General features: G+C 34.4%; 2 protein-coding genes across 4 annotated transcripts in view; one reads left to right on the forward strand and one right to left on the reverse strand.

Annotated features, from left to right (window-relative positions):
* The window catches only part of LOC110029604 (vacuolar protein-sorting-associated protein 33 homolog), a 32,616-nt gene extending 17,756 nt beyond the window's left edge, over nucleotides 1-14,860 (forward strand). The window contains exons 13-21 of one of the 3 annotated variants that reach the window (XM_020731960.1): nucleotides 5,095-5,160; nucleotides 5,254-5,360; nucleotides 9,811-9,933; nucleotides 12,651-12,732; nucleotides 12,870-12,940; nucleotides 13,284-13,364; nucleotides 13,618-13,675; nucleotides 13,777-13,838; nucleotides 14,680-14,860. In XM_020731960.1, coding sequence (XP_020587619.1) covers nucleotides 5,095-5,160; nucleotides 5,254-5,360; nucleotides 9,811-9,933; nucleotides 12,651-12,732; nucleotides 12,870-12,940; nucleotides 13,284-13,364; nucleotides 13,618-13,675; nucleotides 13,777-13,838; nucleotides 14,680-14,845 — 816 coding nt within the window. In that variant the 3' untranslated portion in view covers nucleotides 14,846-14,860. Of the gene's footprint in view, nucleotides 1-5,094; nucleotides 5,161-5,253; nucleotides 5,361-9,810; nucleotides 9,934-12,650; nucleotides 12,733-12,869; nucleotides 12,941-13,231; nucleotides 13,365-13,617; nucleotides 13,676-13,776; nucleotides 13,839-14,679 lie in introns of those variants that run through there. The other 2 variants (XM_020731961.1, XM_020731962.1) reach the window with 2 other exon arrangements.
* Nucleotides 14,861-17,903: 3,043 nt separating this feature from the next.
* Nucleotides 17,904-26,275, reverse strand: LOC110029605 (thylakoid lumenal 15.0 kDa protein 2, chloroplastic). The gene is made up of 6 exons (XM_020731963.1): nucleotides 26,049-26,275; nucleotides 22,731-22,834; nucleotides 21,905-21,995; nucleotides 21,236-21,304; nucleotides 20,221-20,330; nucleotides 17,904-18,004 (listed from the first exon to the last, which is right to left on the reverse strand). The coding sequence occupies exons 1-6, from the start codon at nucleotides 26,260-26,262 to the stop codon at nucleotides 17,912-17,914; spliced, it is 681 nt and encodes a 226-aa protein (XP_020587622.1). The 5' UTR covers nucleotides 26,263-26,275; the 3' UTR covers nucleotides 17,904-17,911.

Consider the following 26,275-nt stretch of genomic DNA (forward strand, 5'->3'; position numbering starts at 1 on the left):
TAAATGTAAAAATTTAAGGGTTTGTAAATTGAACGGCCGGCGGGGCCTTGGATTTCATTTTAATAGGCCTCCTCAACATAACCTCCAAACTTTCGAATCGGTTTTCAATGATAGCAAACCTTTTCTCTATACCAAATTTAATTTGCCTAACTTCTTCCTCCTATTTCTTTTAGAAATCATCTATTTGCTTGCTTGCCATTACTCTCAGGGAAATTTTCAATCACGAAGGCAAAAAAAAAAAAAGTGCCCTGAAACCTCGTCGTTGGCTCAGCTGGCTGGCGTGGTTTGATCAGGAGTCACGCCTCGTACACTGCGATCCCGTATGCTTCCTCAAATCACAAATATATGACAGTTTAAATCATAAGATATATGAAAAACTGTATGCAGTGATTCGGCCGGCTCACAACAAACTCAACTAGAGCGGATCGAGTCACGATTAAAGGTTGCAGGTCTCTGCTCGCTGTGATCCCCAACGCTTCTCATATTCTTCTCGTCCATTTTTTTTTCCCTTTCGATTTAGCCAAGGAATATCTGGTCAACCCTTAGATAGGGTTTGCAAATTGAACCACTGGTGGGGTCTTGTATTGCATCTCAATAACCTTCTTCAACATCTCCTTTAAGCTCTCAAATCGGTTGTCAATGATAGAAAACCTTTCCTCTATACCAGATTTAAATTGCTCCAGTTCTTTATCCTATTTTTTCTTCAAATTATCTATTTTCTTGAATGCCTTTAGTCTTGGGAAAATTTTCAATCACGTAGGCAAAAAAATTTTTGTATCCTGAAACCCTGCGTTGGCACAATTGGCTGGCGTGGTTCGATTAGGAGTCACTCCTCTTACGCTGCGATCCAGTATGCTGCCTCAAATCACCAATATATGATGCAGTTTAAATAAGAAGATATATGAAGAAATGTATGCTGATCGGGTTAGCTCACAACAAGCTCAAGTTGCGACTGTATCGTGCAAATGTAAACCACGACCCCGTCGGCTCCCCAACATGGTCAACTTGAGTGGATCGAGTCACGATTAAAGCTTGCAGGTTTCTGTTCACTATGATCCCAAACGCTTCACGCCAGCGAGGTCTTGGAGCATTGTATGCCGCAATCCTCAACAAGATCAATTTGCGATTGTATCGCACTAATGTAAGCCGCGATCCCATCGGTCCAGGACACAGAAGATGCGATCCCATTGTTGGCTTCCTCTGGGTGATCCCCAATCTCCGTATTTCACAATCCTTCGCATCATATTTGATATCCTAGGGTTCGATCACGAGGCGTGGTGATCTCCCATAATCATCGCTTTGATACCAATTTGTTACGATCCGATGTCAAAATCAATACGTTTTTTCATAGAAATTAGGGCAAACACAAATATTTTTTTTCATTAATTCAAACAACTCAACAAGAATATAAAGATAAACACCTACAGTTTGAGAGGTAGGCGATCTCTTATAATTCCTACCATTTGAGAGATATGATCTCTCCCAAATCCTAAAGCTAAGACTCATAATTCAATAATCTCATGCATACACCTTTTTATACAAAGCAACAATAATAATAAAAGATTAAGTTGCCCTTAGGAATGCAAAAGATAAAATTACCCTTAGGTTAGGCACCAACGTAACAATCAGTAGGAGTTGTTGCTCTACTTTCGAGAGCCTTGAGATTGGTTCTTGCAATTTTAATTTTGGTTTATTAGGCTTATGGCTTTTGTGTATGTCTACTTGGAGATGTAATAAACCACATCTATTTAATTAGAGATAGAATTTCTTTATATAAGGCTTTTGGCTTTGTGATGTTGTTCATATTACTAAAAGGCTTACGATCTTAATATAATAAATATTTTAGAGTAAGACTTATGGTCCAAACATTAGAGATCCTTAAGGAAAACTTATAATCCGATACAACATGATCGCACCAAGCACGTTGAGATTGACCGACACTTTATTAAGGAAAAACTCGAGTCGGGGGAAACTTGCCTTCCGTTTGTGCCATTCAGTAGCCAATTGACGGATATCCTCACAAAGAACACTCCTCGGCCATTATTCGATAATTTGAACTTCAAGTTAAATACGACTGACATTTATGCTTTAACTTGAGTGGGAGTATTAAATTATTTTAATGACTAGTAATAGCCATTATTAAATTATGATTATTCTGAGTTATTTCGTTTGTTTTCCTTCCTTTTTCTATTATATTTAGTTTTATTTCTTTCCCTTTCTATTGTATTCTAAGTTCAATTATTTCTTTTCTAGTTGATCCTGTAATGGGTATTATACCCCCTTTGTATTAATAAAAAGTATCTTGAGTTCTATTCTAACAGCTATTACCAGTTGTATCAAAATGAAAGATGTGTGATTTATCATGACCCTCAAGAGTAGATGGTCTGTCATGAAGAGCCCTTTGATTGTAGTGGAATCTCTAAGAAATGGAACTTTTGGCGCTAAAGTTGATTTCCATTATGGCTGTGATGCAATAAATGTAAAAATTTAAATGAAATATAGCATGCAAATGAATGAAATGTATGCAACCTAAAAGGAAAAGTTAGAGTGAGATATGATGCATTATTCATGTGTGACATTTAATGGAAATCATAAACTAATATAGAAATATAAATACGTAACATCATCACATTAGTATTCATTTAACAAACTTGATACATGTTCGTGCATTGGTACTTCAAAAGCATTTCAGTATGGGACAAAACTAATCCAGGAAAATAGAATCAATCAACTATGAACAACAATTTGAAAAATGAGGTTGAGATCTTTAAGCTTTAAGATTATAAAAGAAATGTTCTTGTCAGGCTATCATGCTATGGGTGCGTGCTTTTATATGGAGATATAATTAGGCACAACAAGGTAACAATCTAGTTCTATAAAAGGGATCCCTAATCATAGAATCATGAAATATGCCTACAAAATTATAAATAGCATAAATTGACAAGTTGTCTGGTTGCAATACACAGTAAAGCCTTCACAATCCGATCTGTAGCATTGATATTAGGTCTTCACTCTCATAGTTGATCCCAATAGATCATAAGAAAAAAAAGAGTTGGCGGGAAAGCAATATCGAACCCAAGTCATTGATTATCTTAAGCAGGCATCAAACCCTTTTCTCTTTCTTTTAGCTGTTCTAAGGTTAGTGGGAAGATAAAAACTTCTAATGAACTATGATAGGAAAATGGGTAATTGGCTTGAGATGTGTGCAAGTAGCATTTATGGTTGTGTTAACATAAGAAGTCATGCTTATGATTATCTCGAGAGGGATAGCATACTTGCTGTTAGGAGAGTGAGGGTAGTCACTAAGAGAATGGAAGTTGAAGATTAGAATAGTAGCTATGGGTAAGAGGGAGGGAATTGAATTATAGTGGTTAAAAGTAGCTTCATTTACTAGTAATCTTCTTCAAAAGCCATGACAAAACTTTATCAAGAAAATAAATTATGATTATTACTATGAAGTTCAAATAAATTGAAATTACAGAACATTTCTCGATCAAAATATATAAATATCGAATGTAAAATTAAAAAATGTTCAATAATTCCTAATTTAAGTCTAATTTTCATTTGGCTCTAGCTACAATTGATGTTAAAGTTTGGTCTGGCTTTTGGGCTTGGCCTGGGTGACCTATATTGCTTCAGGCTAAGTATAAAATTATTATATATAGTGAGTGGGTGTAACACCTATTATATAGAGTGCTATTAAAAATGTTCTTAAATAATCTAGCATGCACGAAGTGAAATATGCAATAATAGAGGTGACACGGGTTTTCCTCCAAAAACTGAACTTGTTTGGCACAAATCGGTTAAGTTTAGAAAGGGGACTGAACCCCCCATATTATTTTCTGATTTCAGTTTGTGAGGACAGCCGCCGGCATCCCCTTTTCCCTTTTCAGGGCTGTATCCGAGGACTGTGGTGCTCCGACTGTTTCTCGCTCCGAGGTGGTGATTATCTTCGACGTTCACCCTCCTTCGCACCTTCCCTTCCGCTCCCGCCGTACTGGCTGCAGTCTCCCACAGAAAGTAGATCTGCTGTCTTTGCAGCCCCCAAATTCTTTGCCCTACTGCAAACCATCAGCCACACAAGTCGCTCCTTTCCTATCAAACTCCGCCGCAACCCACTTCATTCTTCCGCTCTGTCCTACCCGCCTCTTCTAGTGACCCGTCTGGCTCTCCCGATAGCACCTACTCTTGCAACTTCCCCAACCAATCTACAGTCCCCTCGCCGCTACCAAGTCATCCCGTAACGTCTCTCTACTATATAGGCCAGCCCGTAGCCACCTGTCCCCTCTACAGGCATGCCCGTAAACCCCGTCCCCTACCCCAGCCATTCCCGTAACCCATCTTCCCCTGCACAGCCAATCCTGTAACCCCCTCCCAACTGCACAACCACTACTGCCGGCCTCTCCACAGCCCCTGTACTTACCGGAATTCCCAAACGTGCCAGCCCCAATCCTACTTGCTGTTACCTAGCAGCCTACCGCTCGCCCTTCAACCTATCCTCCCATCTCCCCAGTCACCAGCCCTGCTGTACCTTTCCTCTACAGCCTTTCATAACCCCCTACTTCCCTCAACCGCAACACCACCACTCCAATCCACGCCCTAGTTTGTGTTTGTGTCGTTGTTGTAATTTTTTTTTTTTTTTTTTTCAGTGTATGAGTTTTAATAATTTATTTGCTTTTCAGTAATAATATTTGCCTTTTCTATTGTGGTTTGGGTTAACTCCGGTATCAAGAGATGTATACATGTTAAATATGGTAGGAATATGAATTGTGGATATATTAATGTTAGAAGAATAGGAAATGAAAGGATTATATCAAATATAAATGGTTGGAAGTTTTACAAAATGATATACGCTAGATTCAGGAAACATGAATTCAAAATGAATTATGACAGAATGTTTCTTAATATTGGTACAAATTTTTTAGAAGAAAAGCTAATGATGATTATGATATTAGTAATTATAGAATGTAATTTACATTTCACACTTATGGAGAACTTAACTTCTAGAAGTTAATATATGTTATCTTTTAAGTTTTTTGGTTTGTATTAGTTACTAAATCAATGGAACTTATAACATCTTGCTGTTTGATCTAGCAGTCACAATCTGTGTCAGAGTTGAAGGATTTTGTCAAGAAATTAAATTCTTTGCCAGAAATAGCTGTAAGTTTCTTTAATTATAAGTTTCTTTTACATTTCCATTTTATTTTATCATAGCACTACATGGCCAACTATGTAATTCGACACTTGATGCAGAGGCATGTAAGTCTTGCTCAACATTTGCAAACTTTTACTTGCAAGCCATCATTCCATTCCCGCCTTGACATTGAGCAAACTATTCTGGAATCGCAGAACTTTGACCTGTACGTATGCTTTTAATAGCTTGAAATGAATTTTATAGGTACTAATGTTTCTTGTTCTCCAGAGTGGGCTAAAGTTTTGAACTTTTTTGGTGTTATTGCAGCACAAGTTTTATTTTTTTATATATTCTATGTTATGAAGAAGAATATTGAATTTGTATGAATAATATATTATTAAATTTCAACATAATTTTAAATATGATCGATATTTTAAAATTTAGATGCTGACTGAAGCTTCATATTTTATAATATGCCATACAATATACAATGTATGACCTAATATGGCTGAATATATTATTTGCGAATTACATGTTAAGTGTTCGAGGTATGAGAGATATTTCACATGAGTTCATTTTGTTAATATAATTTATGCAGGTCCCCAGCGCCTTTCAGAAATGCAAATTGGTCATTGATTTGAAATATTAGTATTCATCATTTTTTTTGGCAAATATTACACTTTTATATTAATTTGGCCCAAATGAATAAGTGATGCATCCTTTAACTTTAGTTTTAATGTTGTGGTTTGTTTTTTTTTTGTTCCGACTAAAACAATGCTTAATTTTTTGTTCATCTTCTTTTCGAAGGGTGATTCATGTTTGGATAAGATGCTGCCTGCACTAAAAGTGGGATTTTAAATTTATTCAAATAAAAAATTTCGAGAAGCCTTTCGAATCCTTTGGTAGCGGTAAAAGGCATTATAATTATCATAAAGGCATGTTGGTGTGAGCTTTAGTTGCTAAAATTAAGCTAAGGTGGATTGTTTGTTGTAGTTGATGGCAATCTACCGTCTAGATTTTTTTTTGTCTTGTTTGGTATTATACCACTATTTAACCATGTATGAGGGCAGGTTTAAGGGAGAGTTTTTGGCTTGTCCAATTTCTAGATCAAGGCATTCAGTATCCTCTTTTACTCGTGTTACTAAAGCATCATAGGAGATCGGATTAATCTTATGTGATCTCACAAAAGATTTTAGAGCCTTTTTGAAAGATAGTGAATAGTGTGCCACCATTTAGTGTGGGATATAAAGGAGTGAGCTCATCATCTCTATGAGTTTCATCTGTACCATAGCGTAAGCACTTGGGAACCATCTGAAGAATAAATGCTTTAAGAGGATTCCTTGTCTATGATATTGTTGTGCTAATATTTTAAAGGCATTTATCGAGCTTGACCAGGGTATGCGTTGCAAACTATGGCATCACCTCAAGTGTTAGGGGCTCACCTTGTACATCATGTGATACCGGAGTTAACCCAAACCACGAAACAAAACACAATTTTATTAATGACCTAAATAAGATTACAATGAAAACTCAATTGAAAGAAAGACAACACACAAAACAAAAGCGTAAAATAAGGATTAAAAATGAAGACTCAACAAAAGAAGATATAACAAGCTTGACAGAAGAGAGTCCGGGGTGTCGGCGACTGCGGTGAAGGCTGGAGAGGTGTCTTGCTGCTGTAGTGGGAGCAGGGCAGCAAGTCGGCAATAGTAGAGGCGTCGAACCGCAGCTGGGGGGAGTAGAAAACATTGTCAAAGGTTAGAAACCGGTGATACAACTGATGGCGGCTTGTGGTAGGCAGGAAAGAGCGACGCCCTGCAGGGGCAGTGAGGAGTGGTGGCAGTAGCTTGTTGGAACCCTGAAGGAAGGCTGCGACCTGCTGGGAGGGATGAGACAGCTAGCAGAATGCTGGACGGAGGGCTACAACCTGCTGGTAGGAAGGTGGCAGAAGGGGGTCAACTTGCTGAGAGGAAGGCGACATCGGGCTGGAAGGGCTGCGGCCTGCTGGGAGGATGGCGATAGCGACTGGAAATACAGGTCAGCAAAGGCGGGGTTTGCTGGTTACAGTAAAGTGCTGGTGGTCTGGAAGGAGGAAGAAGGGCAGCTGGAAGGAGGGCAGGGAACATTGACTGTGAGTGCTGGAGGAGGCTGTGGAGGTGCAGAGACCTGTAGGGGTGCAGGAAGGAGTCAGAACGACGAATATAATCACCACCTTGGATGGGGTTATAGCCGAAGCACCTCCCTCGTCGTTGGATACAATCCTCAAGAGGGAAAGCACAAAGACAATGCTGAATAAAGATTAAAAAACAAGACCCTTACTCTAAGCACGTCACTTCCTATTTATAAAGAAGCTTGACCTAAATTAGGAAACACTTAAAATAAGAAAAAATAATAAAATAATATTTCAAATTTTAGGAAAATGTTTTAAAATAGGTAAGAAGAATAAAATAAAATCAGGATTTCAGATTTTAGGAAATGATTTAAATTAGAAATGGCCTAGGATGGAAAGTAAGATAAGAAGGAAATGAAAGAAAAGGGAAATGAGGGAAAAAGTAAAGGGGGAAAGAGAGAGGAGGGGGCGGCAACCCCTCTCCCTTGAGGATCGGTCGGTCCTCTACCGAGCTCTGCATCATCATGTTTGTGAGGAGATATCCTTATAATATAACTTCAATTAAACTATTATTATCAAATTACTTAACTTAAAATTATTAAAAAAAATTAATCTATTTAAATAAAATATGATTGAAAGTTTTATAAAATTGATTCATCCCTTGTAATCTCGTAGAAATGTCGAAGCGCTAAGCTTGACTCATTTCATCTCGCATGTCAAGTCTAATTTTGATTCTCAACTCACTAAGGCAAAGTCTCTCTCAACATTCTTTGTTTTGTTGGCCTACTCACCACTCATTTTTGATGAACCCTTTGTTGATTGACTGCTCATCTTGTTTTATTTTGTTATCTTATTTATTTGGTTTTGTTTGTTTGTATCAATTAGACTTTGGTGTTAGAATATAAAATGTATGATTATGAACTTTGGATTGTAGATTTTATTTTTATTATATATACACATATATATATATATATATAGAGAGAGAGAGAGAGAGAGAGAGAGAGAAACCTGTAGGTAATTTTTTTCTATCAAAATATGGGGTTACAAAGGTAGGATAAGGAACGCTCGCTAATAAAAGCAAAAGAACTACAATACCCAGGTTCCTCTTCTCGGGTTACAACTCACCCAAGAGAAAGGCTCCAAAAAAATTACAAGTATACCCAACCAAAAAAATATATTAAATTTAAGGCTATAAAATTTTTCTATACCTTGTTGCTTATGCTATGCTGAGATAGGTAAAACACATTGCTTTACACCTTCGCCATCAAAACATTGATTGTGACAAAGTGCATACCAACTAGATTGATCATCTATATTGGGATTGTGCTCTTGTTGCGATAGCTTTCTTGTTGGATTGTATTCAACTTTCTTTCCCAACATTATAGACAATGCTTGCTTAAGAAATGCATGCCTAATATGTGATAGTTCTCCTTTCACATGATCACTTCTATTTCTTGGTGTGGATCTTTATTTCCTTACTACCCCAAAAAATCCATCACAATCTTCTGCACTCTCCACCTTGGTTGCCCACGTATTATCGATTGTGACTGTGCATGAATCTTTATGATTGTATTATTTGATGGTCTTAAATTCATCGACCCCTTCCGCCTCCACTTAATAATAGAGGGGCGTTGTTGACATCCACCCCTTCTTCAAATGGACCATCATGTTGGTGGCTTTGGAGACATTTGCAGCTAAACCTCGTGAAATAGAAATGCCAACCATAACCTTGCTCCCATTGCATCAATGTGCCTACCGACAAACTCAACCCATTTTTAGACTACACTGTAATGAGGAATGGATGACTTGTTCTCTGTTAGGTCCAATGTGCCTACCGACAAACTCAACCCATTTTTAGAGTACACTGTAATGAGGAATGGATGACTTGTTCATGTTTAAATTTTTCAAGGGCATTTTAACATACTTCACTAGAAAGCAGTAGAGCTTGGATGGTACCGAAATGAAGGATAATTATGATGGCATAGACTTGCATGGAGGAGTTTTAAAAGTTTGGTTTTAAATAATTCCTTTTATTCATGGGTAATTAGTGCAATTTATGTTTTTTTTAATAGTTTTATAGCTCTGAACTTCAAATATCAATGTAAATTATGTTTTAGCTAATGTTTTATTTTTTTATTGATGCCATTGGATGTACTAAATGTTCTAGAAGTTTCTAAAGATGAATTGATCTGTTTTTTATCCTACAACTAATACAATTTTGGCTACTAGTAATTCAAGAATTTTGAACAATCAGTTGTCTGAATTAGTTCTCTCGTTTTTCACTATCCTTATTTTAGATTCTCCTTCGCTGAATTAATTTGAACGTGGCCACAATGAAGTATCATCAGAGTAAAGTTTAGAAAATGTTAGGATTGAGAATTTGGCCACACAGTGTTTCGTAAGTCTTGATAAGCGACCAAAATTGCTAATTTTATAGATTGAATTTCTCTATTCGAAGTGCAAATGGAAATTTTAAATGCTTGCACAATTTCACTGCCTTGTTACTTTTCAATCTTATGAATTTGTAAATTATATTTTGCGTCTCTTTACTGACTTTAATTTGCAGTTGCTTTGAGTACATCGAGGAAATGATTCACAAGCAAGAATCAATGATAAATGTATTCCGTCTGTTGGTCTTACTTTCTGTCACCAATAATGGTTTACCAAAGAAAAACTTTGACTATTTGAGGTAAATGCTGAAAGATACTTACCATTTTGTTTGCTGTCTTGACATTAAAAACCATTCTTCTTACCATTTCATTGGTGGCATCTTCAATTATTATTGTTAATGAAAACATTCTATGTTTCACTTTTGCTTCGCCAAATGAGCTGGATGCTCTTGATTTTTTGTAGATACTGTGGTAAGCTCAGAAGTTTGATTTTTATTGCATTTCTTTTTTTTATGAAAACTGAACCATCTTTTCTTTAAATAGTTGCAAAATTTTACCAATGTGTTGGCTTCCGCCACTTCTTTCCTAACTCTGCAACATTTTTGGTTGCCTACTACGTGCTCCGCTCCTTCATTTATGTTCTTCTCATCCCCATTTTTCTTTTTCCCATCACTATCTTAAAAGCTTGTAATCTCAAGAGCTGGTAGGAGCCGCTCCTTATTGGGCTATTCGCTCTAGCGTCACTCCACACTCTCATTAGATGTGATGTTTCACATTTCCTTTCAGATGGCTTAGATGTTTGTTGAAGAATACCATGGTTGCGTTGAAATATAAATTGATGCTAATGGGTCAGCTTCAGATTCAACTTAAAAATTTCTCAGCTAATTTAACAAAAAATGACATACTTCTTTAACTGGTCGAAGGAGTAAGCAAAACTTAATTTTGTTATAAGCACTTAAACGAGTGGATCCTGACAAGTTATGGGTCAATTTAATTCATCCCTAACATGAAATACTTGACGAACATGGACATTAGCTTGCCTTTCTATGCGTAAACTTTGGATTTATAGCAAAAAAATTGTTTGTCTGGGCTGCCGTTAAGCCTTTTTTTATCTGAAACTGATGCAATATATAGGGATTCCCTTCAAGATGTGTAAAAATTCAGAAAGTGCTCATTTGAACTCTAGTATGTCCATATCATACTCTGGTTATCATTTTGGTTGGGCCGTTGGTTGACAACACAGGTTCTAGAATTCAAACAAAACAAGTAATGTTCATAAGTAAAAACAAAAGTTTTTCTCGCTACTTTCACACTCATTAACTTTGACTTTTTAGGACTTTAGTTCTTGAAGAAAACTTTTTGTTTTTACACAACATAGATTATGGGCTGATGCATTGGATTTCATCTCTAAGCATTAATGTTCTGAGGTTAGACGAGTATCATGACTTCTATGGCCTGATGTGGTTGTGTTTTTTTTTTTGGGGCATTTACATATATGTCACACTATTCTTATGCATTAAAATATCTAAAATCTAAACATTCATATTGACTTGCATATCACTCAAATCCTTAACATCACATCAAAAGTTCCACTTTGATTTCCTTTCTAAAATTGAAATAAACCTTTTCATGCATAGGTTTATGATACAAAGGTGTTATAAATGTAAATATTAAACTTTTGGTGTTACATATGTAAATACATAAGAATTGTGTGGTATGTATGTAGATTTCCCCTTTTTTAGCAGTGTAGATCATTGGATCATCATTAGTTGTCATATGTAGTTAGATTTTGTAGTATTAAAGATCATTGGGATTACTTTGTGAATCATTTAGATATGTACAGATCAGGTGCACGTTACATTGCTGAAAATTTATTTTAATTGGAGTAGTGGTTCATTGTTGATTTGTCTAGTCTTATTAGAAATTTGGTTCTTTCTAGGATTAAATTCTATTTCTTCTCAGGATACTTGATCATGGACTGACACAAGCACTTACTGTATCCCACAGGGACATATTGACATATATCACATGATATATAATTTACATGGACTTCATTTTGCATTTATTCTCTATTTTGCTAGTTTTCCCTTGTTTTATTATTTGGAAGATTTACATGCATACCACCCAAATCTTATGCATTTGCATATCTGATAGTGGAACTAGTTAGGATTTAGCGGAACGCAAAAAACAAACTTTTCTTAATATAGAAATGGGTTACAACACGACTCAAACGGAAATGAAATACAATAATAGACTAATCTCCAATTAGGACTGTCGGAAGAGTTTCGAAGGCGATGGTGGTGTCGTCGGAGTGGTAGGGGAGGAAAGGTGGGGAAGGCAAGGTGGTTGTTTGGGTAGGTTGAGATTGTGTTTGGTTGGTTGTAGGTAAGCTGGACAACAAGGTTGTGGACGGAGTAGAGGTGGCGATAGAGTGGTGGAGGGATATGGGGGTGGTCGGTGGCTGGGGGAGAGGTAGGAGAAGGGTCGGGGGAGAAGTAAAGGAGGAGATTGGAAGGATACAATACCACCTCAAAGCAGGATACTGCCAAAGCATCACGTCGTTAGGAAACACTACACCAAGTGCGGCAGCTCACTCCTACTCCTTTGCGAGAGTTCACTTGCGAGACCCCAATGCATCTTGATCCCTCCTCCCACATCTACCCGCTTCGCGACATTTTGCAGGGCTTCTGGTCCTCCTGGTATCAAAGCGCACCGCTTCGGGGCGCATTCAGTGCTTGCATGTGGGCGTTGTTTTAGCGCCCGCATCAATATCTAACATTTGAAGTTTAATTTTTACATATATGCTACTTTCTCTATGTATTAAAAGGTATTTTACTTTTTAAAAGTTAATATAGTGGCATTTTTGATGTGATATCGAAGATTTGGGTGGTATAAGTGTAAAAAACTAAGTCTAGGTGTTAGATATGTAAATACATAAGAATTGGGTGGTATGTATGTAAATGTCCCTTATTATTTACACCTTTATGAATTTGTGGTTCTTATATTTTTCATATAGGAGGGAGATCTTGCATAGCTATGGATTTGAGCATATGCCCGCACTATATATTCTCGAAAAAGCTGGGCTATTCAAGAGACAAGTGAGTCCAATCTTCATCATTGCTACATATTTCTCCTGTTCCATTCGAGTTAGTTTTCTCATTAACGCATATGTACTGCAATGTTGTCACATATTGATATTTATTTTGCTATATTCTGACTGAACCTTGTTTTATAGGAATCAAAAAGCAATTGGCTCGTGATTTCAAAAGCACTCCAGTTGATAGCTTCCGAGTCCGAAGCTTCCAAGTACTTTCCAACTTATTTTTCCGTCACTAAAGGATTAACACTTGGCATGTTATTTTGCATATTCTTCCATTATCCGTTTCTTATCATCAGCATACTCGTAAAATATGGGTTCTAAAATGTCATTTGAAAAAGTTGTGCGTCATTTAGTATAATCTACGGTCATAAAGTGTGTATACATAAAAAAGTTTAATAAGTATATAGGATTTCTAAATGCATTTCGCTCATTTCTTGAGTGTTTTTATTTGTTTGCTATTTTGATTAGCATGCATTTTTTTATATAAATTCTTGTAGGATTCAAACATGCTGACCGTTGCATCTCACTTTAAGATATCGAACTTTACAGGCCTGATGATATTTCATACATTTTTTCGGGATATGCACCTCTTAGCATCCGTATTGTCCAACATGCAATAAGATCCGGGTGGTATGCACTTCTTCCTAAACTTTAATAAAGACTTCAATTTTTCTGTATTGATTAAATGCTAGTCATAATTTTTGTGTGCTCAACCTTATTTAGGTAAAGTTAGCTATTGATAAGCTCCGTATTGTCCAACATGCAATAAGATCCGGGTGGTATAAGACTTCCATTTTTCTGTATTGATTAAATTTTGGTCATAATTTTTGTGTGCTCGACTTTATGTAGGTAAATTTAGCTATTGATAAGCTTTGTTTTGCAGGCGGTCAATTGATGAAATATTGAGGCTTCTTCCTGGACCACATGTGGATTTGAAGAGAGTAAGCACATGCCCCCTTCATAACTTTGTATTTGGATAAAATTAAGGTTGAATTTCATTATTTCATAATGTTAATCAATTGCGTATCATGAACATAAATAGGGTGGCTCAACCAATAGTTCCCCGTTTGATAACGTTCCCGGTGCTCAATCAAATATTGACAGGTGTGGATTAACCTTTTTACGAATTCTAATCATTTTTTTTCTCTTGCGCATTTTTCAAGATTTTGCAATGTCGAATGGTTTGTTTCATATCGTAAATACTCGGTCATATTTTGTCATCATTTTTGTGTTGTATTCTATTCTATCTATGATGCTTGAACCCTTCTTCTAGATGATGAGTGTGGTGGAAAAATTCTTTAAATTGAATAATGAAATCAAATTGAAAAAAAATAAGAGATCAATTCATTTGCTTTAGTTTGCAATATTACATAAACCAAATATTCTGATTTGATTCAGTTTTTGAGTTTGGAGATGAATCTAAACCAAATATTTCTTGGGGGGTTTGGAAGGGGAGGGATTGTGGAATTATAAGTTTCCTATTTTAGATTTATTCTCAATTTATTCTTTTCTTATTATGTTGTATTTCTTACTTTTTTTTAATTGTTGTGTTATTGGTAAGTTGTAATAGTAGGAGTTAAGTTTGCACTAGCCTTTCTCCACCTTTCTACACAAAAAAATACCACCATTTTAACTCCGTTGATGAGGCATTTGTCGAGTCAGACAACTTAGCCCCGTTTGGCATCACTTCTGTTTACTATTTTTATTTTAATTTTTTTTCTTTTATCTTTGAAATATGTATGTTGATTTATCTTTAAAAATACTTGAAATATATAAAAATATATTTTTGTGTCTCTAAAAGTAATTTATCTCAACCAAAAATATTTTTATTCAAATTAAAACATATAAAACAAAATAAAAATAAAAAATAAAGATGATTACAAACGGCCTCTTAGGGATTTGTTATAAAATTTAACATTGATGTTTTTTTTTTTTGTTTAAACAGGGTTGCTGATGGTCGTCGTGCTTTAGTATTAGTGTTTTTCGTTGGAGGCGTAACTTTCGCAGAGATAGCCGCTCTTCGTTTTCTGAGTTCGCAGGTTCTGCACCTCTTACCGAAACTCCGTCCCTTAATTTTTTATTTACATACGCAGCACACAATTCTTATGTAATTACATATCTGAACCCTAAACTTTAATGTTTACATGCATGGCACTTGGTGCATTAAACTCATGCATGAAAAGGCTTGTTTCAAATTTAAAAACTGTTAATAGTGCTATTTTTGATGTGAAATTAAATAACAGTGCTATGCGTATAAATATGAAAATTTAGGTGGGAGATATGTAAATACATAAGAATCGCATGCTTTGTGTGTAAATGCCCTTTTTTTCATTTAGCAAACATGTTTGTTTTCTTATCGCTAGTTTTTCGACTTAAAAACCTATTTTTTGATGTGCTCTCTTTAGCCATTATCTTGAACGTCTTAACGCATTAGGACCATCTTCTAATTTGCGTCATCTTTAGCTCGAGCTGATGTAAAAGTTCAGTTTCGAGTCGAGTCCAACTCGCTTGAGCTCGGTATGGTGAGACTGTTTTATCTGTAAGAGTTTGCTCTTAGATAGACATGGAGGCTGCAACTCAAAAGGTTATCGTAACGGTCTTGTGGTTTAAAAATCAAAATGGCCGAGTCACCATTTCTCGGTTCAATGTTTTGCTTACTTTAGTGCTGTATGAGGCGACAATGAGACTTTTTAAGTTGTGGAGCCTAGTTTTGGTCTTTAGAATAGAATGTGGTTTCATAGACTTAGTTAAGGGTGCTATGTTTGTCTCAAAAAAATTCAAGGTTATAATTCTAGACAATCAAACTATAGTAAAATCCATCAATTTGGTGAGCCCTTAATTTTTTTTTGTTTTGTTTTGTGCATTGCTCTTATTTTTGTACTACATGTTTTTCTTTTCTTTTGGAATAATTACATACACAGCAACTGAAATATTGCCATTTAGAAAATCTAACGGCCAGGTGATATTTTATTTTTGAACTACCAAACCATTGTATATATTTGTGCCCCGATTGACATGTCATAAAAAGGAACTGTCTAGAAGACGATCAGGCGGGCCAAAACAACACTTGGTCAAACCTTTCGAACCTGAGGGAGAGACAGAGTCAAGAACTTACCTTTGACCTATTACCTCTAAAAGTACAAGCTGTGGATGACTAAGGAGTTGCTCCTGGCCCTTCGGCTACCGGTGCCTCCCAACCTGCCTCTCAACATCCACCATTGGGAAAGGAGATTGGAGGAGAGACATTCTCCTTCATTAATTCTGACCTAGTCCAGATGATGAATCCATCCTCTGGAGAGGGTAATAAGACTCCTATCTTTGTTGAGTAAGGAGCTCCTGAAGTCGGCATTGTGGCAAATTTTGGCTCCACTAAGGATCCTACGTGCCCTAGAGGGTCGTTATGCGATGAATCAGTAAGCCTTGCGAGAGTGAAAAATGTTTAGGGATCCTCTACTTCATCTCAGGCTGTGCTTCCTCAAAAGGGTGAATTCCTTCGTGACACACGACTGGGGCAGTTAGATGAGGAGTTAGTTGCGGTCCGGACTCGTGAAGCTACTTTGCAAGAGAAGGCAACTTCTCTGAAGGCTGAATTGGCCGTAGCTCGGGAGTAATTTTTGGTCTCCTGTCAGTTTGTTGAGATGAATGGATTGAAGAAAGTTGGGATAGGGGGAGATTTAATGTTCAAACGGCTGTCTCAGTTGGGGTATGTCCCAGCTGAGGCAGCGACTGACAATTTTGTTAAGTTTTTTTTTTCTTTTTCGATTGAATAATTATAAGTAGGTGACATAAATATAAATCAATTTATTTTGTGAATTAAAACATAAATATATTTTTATTTTTTTGTTCATTATTTATATATTTATGTTCTTTATATGTGTTTATTGGTTCATCGATATGTGTGTTTGATTTAACACTTTTTTTGTGCTTTGATGTGATGAAAATTATGTATTGCCCTTGTGGTGTTTCAGCTTCTACTTTATGTTGTAAGTTGGTGAAATGGATTTCTAGATCCTCACGCTATCCTTCTCCTTTCCTCCATGTAGCTCACTTCTTAATAAAAAAATTAAAGCTCCCAATTACTAAATTGAGGTGAAATATATGGCATATTATTTTCAGGTAAATAATTAGCCTACTGGTGACATCCTTTTCTATTATAATATATTTTCTTCCTCCTATTGCCTCTTATCTTTATTCATATATGTTACTAGTTTAAAAAAAATGTTGCTATTTGTAATTTGTGTTATAGGACGATTCTGAGTTCTCACTCAGAGTTATTACTCCTCCCTTTCTTATTATCACATTATGGGCATAATTTATGTCATGATCTGTAGCGCTTATGGTTGTAAATGAGCCGAGCTTGAGTTCGGGTCGTTCGAAATTGTTCGTGTTCGAAATCAACTCGTGAACAGCGTGTTCGTGTTCGGCTTGAAATTGACTTGTTAACATTAAATTAAAAATAATAGATGTAGAGTATTGGATTCGAATATGAATCAAATGTACGCAAAAGAATGCACATAACCATATTATCACACGAGTCGCTACGTTTTAAATTTAAATATAAATATATATAATATATTACTATATAAATAATATATATAATATATTATTATATAAATAATTATATAATTTTTTTTTTTCATTTCGAGCTATAATGAACACGAGCTAACAAAGAACTGTTCGTGTTCGGCTCATTTATGTTTGACTCATTTATAATTCGAGCTTTAAAAACTTGTTATTGTTCGGCTCATTTACTTAACGAACGAGTCGAACACGAGTTGCCCGTGAACAACGAGCTTTTTTGGCAGCCCTGCTGGCGCTGCATCCTGGAATATTAAAGTGAAAATGGATGATCGGTTCATATTTTAAATATACTATTTCACAGCTTTAATTTACAATATTTCATTTAAACTTAAAATTTTTACAGTTGGTAGTGATGCAAAAATTGCAATGATGTGTTCATTTTTTAAGATCTATCAATTATTTTTCTAAATAATATTAATATTTAAATGTATGAGTTAAATTATTCGGCCAATAAATTATTTCTAAATAATAATAATTCACATATTAAAAATATTTTGCAAGATGATATCAGTAAAAAAAATATAGTAAAGAAATAAAAAATTATTCATTATTTTTATTTATTTTAATTACAATATTAAATATGTGAATAGGAAGTGTTAGCTCACCTCTGAACAGTTGTTTCTTCCAACAGGTTCTCTCAAACAACTTGCTATTGCCTTCACCGCAGCTTCAACGGATGCATCTTCACCCTGAAAATCATTGCTCATATAATATAATATTGCAGTATTTACATCAATGCCACCCAAGTTCTATGTATTTACATATCTAACACTTGATTTTACTTTTTTACATTTATACAACTTATGAAATAAAAAAAAAATCTAACACAATTTGAACTTCTAAAAAGTGAAATACTCCTTTCAAGCATAGGTAAGGTTGCATATATTTAAAAAGTTCAGGTGTTATATGTGTAGCATACATCAAGAGGAATCTGTAACGATACAAGATCCATGTTGTTCTTTAAGATATTGATTGTATTACCAATTTAATTTGCATGCATGTCTTATAGAAGATAAATTGTCCTTATGAATATTTTAAACGTGATTTTATAGAAGTAATTGATGACACACATGTCAATGCACGAGTTGGACAACAACAATAAGATTGCATGTATCGGACACTGTGGATCTACAACTTATAATATCTTAATATTTGTAACTTTAATACGTATTTTACCTTAATGACTTATGGAAAGTGAATGCTCATGATAGTTCCATATTTAAATTTGCTACTCAGGAATGTGAATAAAAATTTTTAATGCATCCATCTGATTAATACATTAATGACCATCTATGAGGAGTTAAGTTTTAAGTGATGTACTAATAATATTATTATTCAAGGAAATACTATATCATTGATTTGAGATATCCTATGAAACGGGGTTTCTTAAAACCATTCCCTGTACGAGATATCATTGTCTTGATTTTGAGCATACCAGCCAAGTGATCAAGGGGAGAAATGAATTGTTCAAATACATCAAATATTATCTCATTGAAGTCATTAATCTGTTAGTTTAGAGCTGTAGATTTTTTCTATTATTTTGTAATTTCTTTTGGTTGATGTCTAATACTTAGAGATTAGTTGATGTTTATTATCTCTTTCATGTTTTAAGACTTTAATTTTTGAAGTTATAACTTTAGAGTAGCATATTTTTCTTTATATACATTGCTAATTATAAATCTTAATTTTTTTTGTTGTTCTATTGCATATGAAGTTTAATTTGTTGATTAAGCATAACTAATTATAATCTCAGCGAACATGAATTCAAAGTCATCAAGTACTTGAAGAAATTTGTATCATCATTGTGATATTTAGTGCTCTGAATACACATAAAAAAAAGAAGTCAGCTATACGAAGGTATTTTATTATAATCTCAGAAATAAGACACTTGAAGATTGCATATTTTTTCGATGAGCTGAGAATATGAAAAAGTTCACTCCTAATAGTGATCAAATTAGGAGAGATATGGACAAAAAGTTATCCCGAAGACTAATCTTCTGGATATGAAGGTGAGAACTGTTATAACTTGATATTGTAGTTTTTATTATTTTAATATTATGCATAAAGTGATGTCTAAAAGTTAAAATTGAACTTTTGATGTGCTTTATGCACTGTTGAAGTTGTTATTGTATTCTACTATAATTATTTAAAAAACTACAGTAATTCAACTAAGTTACATCTATAAGAGCATAACTGTCTTTTTTGTAAAAAATAGCTGCAACATAGCAAATTATCCAAACAGAATCACTGCTGCACCAACAGTAGCTTGTTGACAGCAACAGTGAAGTTGCTTTCCTTCACAACTGCTTCAAAAAACAGCAGTAGTCCTAAACGTACTAGGGAAGTAGCTTCACAACTGCTTAATCTTATTAAAAAACAGTAGCCTCTCCAAACACACTCCAAGTCAAATGCTCTAAGAAAATTTCTATTGTTAAAGAAAGCAAAAAAATAGACAACACAAGCATTTACCAAAAAAAACCATAGGATTCCTTAGTTTCTGAAAATGTTTAGGGGGATTTACATACACACTGCATAATTCTTATATATTTATATATTTAACACCTAAACTTTACTATTTGCTTATATAACACTCAAACCATTGCTTCAAATCAAAATATCACAAATACCAAAATTTTTAAAGTGAAACACACATTTCCATGCATAAGTTTTGATTTAGGTGTCAGAGATATGCATGTAAATTCTCCAAACGTTGGACTCTGGCCCTTCAAATGAGAAATCCACATAAAATGCTTTTAAAACTCGAGGGACTGAATTGTAAAGGTTGAGGAGTAGATATAATTAATACCCACTAACATAAAACTAAGCTAGGAATCTGAAACCAATAGACTCAACAATAGCAATATAAAAGTTCATAAAACCAAAAAGACATACTTTTCTAGCTTACCTTTTCTTTCCAGTAAAATATGTTGCCATATTTCCCAGCTAAGCGACTCCAAAAGCTTCTTGGTATGTCCAAATCAACGGTGGCACCGACATTGAAATTCAATATATTACCTGTTCCAAAAGATAAACAAATATGTAAAACAGAACATTATAGCAAGAAATGTACAAATTGTAGTCAAAACTCTGGTTAAAAGCTTTACCAACAAGAAAGTATTTTCAAGATGATTTTAGTCATTTAAAAATATTTATATAAATTAATATAAATGATAATGTATTCACATGCTAGATTTGATGATTAAAAGGTTTAATAAGAATATTAAAATTATTAGTTGCAATTTTGTTTCAAATGGCAATGTTTAACTTTAATAAGCTAGTGCTAATCAGTCAAATTAATTGCATAGCCTTAACCTGAAATTTAACATCAGTATAAGCACCAACTAAGTATTAGACTATAAGCAATCAACACTCTATTCTTCTACACCATTGAAAGCCATTCGATTGGACAAATTTAATAGTTTTGACTAAATTTTTTTTTGGATCATTTGCAAGCATACCACACAATTCTTATATATTTACATATCTAATATATAAACTTTCGTATTTACATTCTAGCACTCAAATCATTAACATCACATTAAAAAATGTCACTATAATTAAAATTTTAGAAGTCTAATATATTCATAAATGCAAATAACATACCTCCAACCATTGATATTTATGTTTAACTTTAGAGAGCTTCTATACCTTTTAATACTCTCCAATTGATGGTGTATATTTTCTTAGAGAAGAGAATAGGTTTACAAACCGTCAAACTTAATTAATTAATTTTATATCATTGTGTATCTGCTGCCAACAAGCAAATATCAGTGCAATTTTTCCAATAAAAACTGACTCAACGTCATTTATTAAATAAACGAATTTTGGATTTTTTTTTTTTAACGGTAACTAACAAAATCCTCTACAAGGTGGGATCGGCAACAAACAATTTATCCTGAAGAAAATTTTATTTCCCTTACCAAAGGTGGGATCAGCAACAAAGACAATTGTTCTGTCATCGACTTGCCAGAAGTCTCTAATTGCTAATCCTGAAATCAAAAGCAAAGTTAAAATATTTTTCTCAAGGATATAGTAAAAAAGAAAAAGAAAGTTAAAAGGATACTAATTCACCTAACGTCAGAGGAAAATTCATGTAAATAAACAAAAAGAGTACATTTCATAGATTCTAACATCATGTTATCTTCCAAGAAAATTGCATATAATATCATGTTTACATAGACCAGTGGATAAAAGAGCCTGGATTGCCCACTTAATGTCTATTAAGTTGTCTTGGAACAACTTCTTCATGATATGGAACCTTGGAGCAGCTGTATGAAATTTAAAGCAGGAATTAATGATTAAGGCCTTGTTTGGAGCCTTTTTTTTTTTTTTTTTTGCTTTTATTTTTTAAGAACATGTTTGCTTGATTCATTTTTTAAATATTTTTATATTTTATTTTTACTAAAATACAACTTAGTTTTTATAACACTCAAAACATCATTTTAGATGCTTCGAATGTTTTCAAAACAATATCACTCACAAACATGTTTCATTTCAAAATAAAATATAAACAAAACAAAATAAAAATAAAAAATAAGGATAAAAGATAAAAGTGATCATATATGGCCCCTAAGTTTCTGAATTATTACCTGGTGTTTCGGGATAATTTTGTGTAAGGAGTCGGAGCTTAAATCCTGTATCCTTTTCAAGATCTGCAATCTCTTGACGAATTCGATTCTCCTAATAGGAGCTTGCAACATATACTCCCTTAATTATGATTATTAAGAAACAGCAAAATGATAAGAAGATTTTAAAGTACAATGCAGTTAGAGTAGTGACATGTAAATATTAGAAAAAATGCTTATATATTGCATATAAAATCTAGTTTGGCAGGAAAATAACGTTAACATATAAGAAAATTTCACTATAACTCGATCTATCTTTGTTTGTTCAAGATTGGCTGTGTTTATTTTCCTCTTTAGATTCTCTGATCTTCATTCAAGCCTGAAGAAATATCACTTGGCTGGTAATCGGACTAACTATTCCATGGGGGTAAAAATTTCCAAAATTTAGTTAATATGCCTATGAGCTAGAAATTTTCAGCAGGTTGCTAGGAAAGTAAAGAAAACATAAAATTCTAAACAATAGTGTAAATTCTGGCATAATTCCTAAATTACAGTTTAACCTTTACAGCATACTAAAGTTCTAGTGCAGCGGCTTGCTGTGTTTTCAGATTCCGGAGTCAAACCGATACTTCAGTAGATGCCGTTTCCTAATGCAAGAAAATCCAAAACTTCACAAAAACCTACAACTTGAGTAACTATAAATCTACTTAGTTTAGAGTTCTTTCCTCGAGAAAATAATTGTTGCATTTGCAAGTTATTTCAGCAAGCTAGAAATGGCAATTCATTTAGTAAAACTCCTTGGGATTTGTATAAATATTGGTAATACCAAAAATAAGAGAAGATTTGACACCTGGCCTGCAGAGAGAAATCCAGCAACATCAACAATGGTGCTAAACTCTTTCGGCAGCAATTCTGGTTTGTTAACCCCAACTTTTGCATCAACAGATCTGGAACCTGCATTTGTTGAAGATATTTATTTATTCAGAAGTGGCATAGTTTCCTAATTAGGGCTGTCAAAACGGCTCGTTGCTCGCAAATAGCTCGTGTTCGGCTCATTCGCTAAGTTAGCGAGCTGCAAAAATTTGTTCGTTCGTGTTCGTCTTGTTTTGACTCGAAATACTACTTATCAATTATATATATAGTAGTATTTTTTAAAAATTTAGTTGACTACAAGGCTACAAACATTTATAATCAAATAAAAGTATTAATAAAGAAAACATAATCAAAATTATTAAATTAGATTCAAATGATGTTTTAAATCTTGCCCCAATCCTTAACATCTGATGGCTACGTGATTAGGGTTGTCAAAATGACTCTTTGTTCGTGAACGGTTCGTGTTCGGCTCACTAAACAAACGAGCCGAACACGAACACACGTTTACAATCCTATTCCTAATATGACCTTGTCTTGTGAAAAAGATAACAATGAATCATAAATTTTAGGAAGATTTACATTCATACCACTTAATTCCTAGGTATTTACATATCTAACATCCAAACTTCAATTTTTACATAACATACCACCTTACCTATAAATGATAAGATGTATTTCAATTTTTGGAAGTTAAAATTGTGATATTTTTTATGTGATATAAATGTAAAAAAGAAAACTTTAGGTATCAGATATGTAAATATATAGGAATTAGGTGGTATGCAAGTAAATGCCCCAAAATTTTAAAGGAACTAAGCATAGAGTACAACCAGATGATTTAACATCTATCAGATGCCAATATATATATATATATATATATATATATTAAGCCTTTATCCGTATAATTATCTTCTGTCAACAAAGAGCTGCCAGTTCTCGAAGGCAAAGAAAGATTTTCATACTTACACTTTTAGAATACAATTAAGCGTGCACGTCCATGTATGTTTCTTATGATAAATCACTAGTTATATAGACCAAGTAACACAGAAGCAACCAAGAAAATATTGGTGCACAACCAAATGGGCTCACAAAAACTTGAAAGCCACAATTGCAATAAGGCGAGAGTATGAGAAAACAATTGCTAATAGATGCAATAAAAATAATAATACACTTTAATGGGATAAATTTAAAGTTTGTTGGACTCAAATTTAGAGAACATCTTTTAATGACATACTTTCAAGATTTAGAAAATTTAACTAATTAAATTAAGTTGTGCCTTTCTTATCACACATGTTGAGCCTTGGCTCATGTTCGGCTTGTTCCATATTCGCCCGTGAACAATGTTTCGTGTTTGGCTCGAATAACATATTCTTGTTCGTATTTGGCTCGTGTTCGGCTTGAATAACGTCAATAACACCAATAATACAACAATAGCACCCCGAAAAACACCAATAACACCAACATACATTGCGGAATAACACCCGAGTAATTAAAAACGCAGGTGTTATTCTGCGCGTTATTCCACGATGTATCGGTGTTATTCCGCGATGTTACACCGCGGAATGACACCGATAACACCACAAAAGTCCGCGGTATATTTATATTTTCATTTATTTATTGATTAATGTATTTCTTTTCGAGAAAATTCGAGCCGAACAAGAGCAAACAAATGTTTGTTCGTGTTCTTCTAGTTAATATTTCGAGCTTAAAAATTTGTTCTTGTTCGGCTCGTTATGTTTAACGAACGAGCCGAATACGAGCTGCTTAATGAGCCGAACACGAGGTGTTCGCAAACAACGAGCCTTTTGGACAGCCCTACACACAAAGAGGCAATGCTCTAGGTGTCTAGCACGTAAATGGGATGATCGCAAATAATTTTGGTGAACTTGAATAAATAATAGAAAACATTTTAAGCAGCTATCTACTCAAATAAAAACTTATTTTTTCTCTTAATCCATCAATTAAATGCCACAAACTAAGTTATAAACTCACAGGAAAAGGAAAAGCTAATTCAAATGGCTCTCTGCTAGCTCAAAGCTTTGCAATCAACCCATAGCCTCAATTATCCTACCTAGTGCACACCAACTCAGGCGTGCTTCCTCATTGAATTGCAAGATCGTTGCTCCTCCCACATTGACTTGCTCTATTTATCTACCTGATTGACTTTTTTCCTCACTGACTCATTGAGATGCTTTGTCTCTGACTCGCCAATTTGAGAATCTCATCTTGGCCATAAGCACACTCTCAAACAAACTCTATGTAGCCTTTTTCATTGAAGAAGTCGGAGCTCTTAACTCTTTGCATACTCTTCTCAGTAGAACTTTAAAGCATAATATCATAAAGATTAAATCCATAAAGTTAAGTTATGTTATACAAAACTTTGGTAAAAGAGTTATGAATGTTTCTTTATATAAATAACATTGATTGTGTTTGCAAGCTTTTATGCCCATAATATAAAGTTATAATCTCAAGGAAAATAAGAAAATAATTTTAAAAATAAAAGGTTTGGCTAAATTTATATAAAAATTTGATTCAATATCAATCATTTTCAAGCTAACTCGAGCTGAAATCAAAATCTTTGACTTTGAATTTGAGATCAACTTGTTCAATCCAACTTAAAATTACACAAATGTTAGAAGGAATCACATAATAAATTTTTTAAAGGAAGACTATAGGGATTTTTTCTTCGGATTGATGAGATTAATAGCCATAGTTAGCTAGTTATAAACTAATTTATACTAAATTAATCTGAGATTACAACTGCAAAAAAGATGGTTTGTGAGGTCAGTGCATTAAGGCCTTAACTACATATTTTATCGTATTAATGAATCTCTAATCAAAATTAACGTCATTAAAGACATATACCGAGTGCTACATTATATTTAAAACCTTAATTATAGACAATAAACCAAAGTTACAGTAATCCAAATTCTAAATTTATTATAATTGTTTCAAACCACCAAAAGCAACTTGTTATAGTAAGTTTCACCTAAACCTAAATCCTACGTGGCCATACTGTAAAACCTTCGTTTAGTTACAATGACGATAATCATTAGCGTAGTAGCGGGATGAACCCAAGTTCTAACTTCATAAAAAAATAAATTCAAATCTCCAAGTCCCTTAACCTGCGTCCAAACAATTTTCAGAGATTTGTTTGGACTTAACACCCCAAAAATTTTCAATTCAGATTGAGTTGAAACCTAATTGCAACCAAACAGCCCTAAAAACAGTCCACATTATCGTGATAAGCTGAAAAGCAATTGAAAACTGGAAACAAAACCACGAAAGCGATTAATACCAGTGAGAAAGATTCCGAGAACAAGAGCGCCGGAAATTGCCGATTTCAGCGACTTGGACCTCAGCTCCTCCGCCCAGCTATTGGAAATGTTCATGGTGGGGGATATCGGAACTTCACGGTGGCTAGAGCTGGTTTTTCTTGAAGATGTGCAGGAAATATCGGGTAAAGCCATTCGAATTGGAAGAGACTGAGGAAATAGAACGGAAGCCACCATTTGTATCTGGTGA

Source organism: Phalaenopsis equestris, unplaced genomic scaffold (genome assembly GCF_001263595.1).
Source record: "Phalaenopsis equestris unplaced genomic scaffold, ASM126359v1 Scaffold000598, whole genome shotgun sequence".
Classification (NCBI taxonomy): domain Eukaryota; kingdom Viridiplantae; phylum Streptophyta; class Magnoliopsida; order Asparagales; family Orchidaceae; genus Phalaenopsis; species Phalaenopsis equestris.

Coding starts and splice junctions, on each gene's coding strand:
- LOC110029605 (XM_020731963.1), bottom strand. CDS start 26,262: ATGGTGGCTTCCGTTCTATTTCCTCAGTCTCTTCCAATTCGAATGGCT. Junction 21,996..22,730: donor GATTTCTCTCTGCAGGCCAG/GTGTCAAATCTT, acceptor AGCTCCTATTAG/GAGAATCGAATTCGTCAAGA. Junction 20,331..21,235: donor TGTTGCTGATCCCACCTTTG/GTAAGGGAAATA, acceptor CTTTTGGAACAG/GTAATATATTGAATTTCAAT.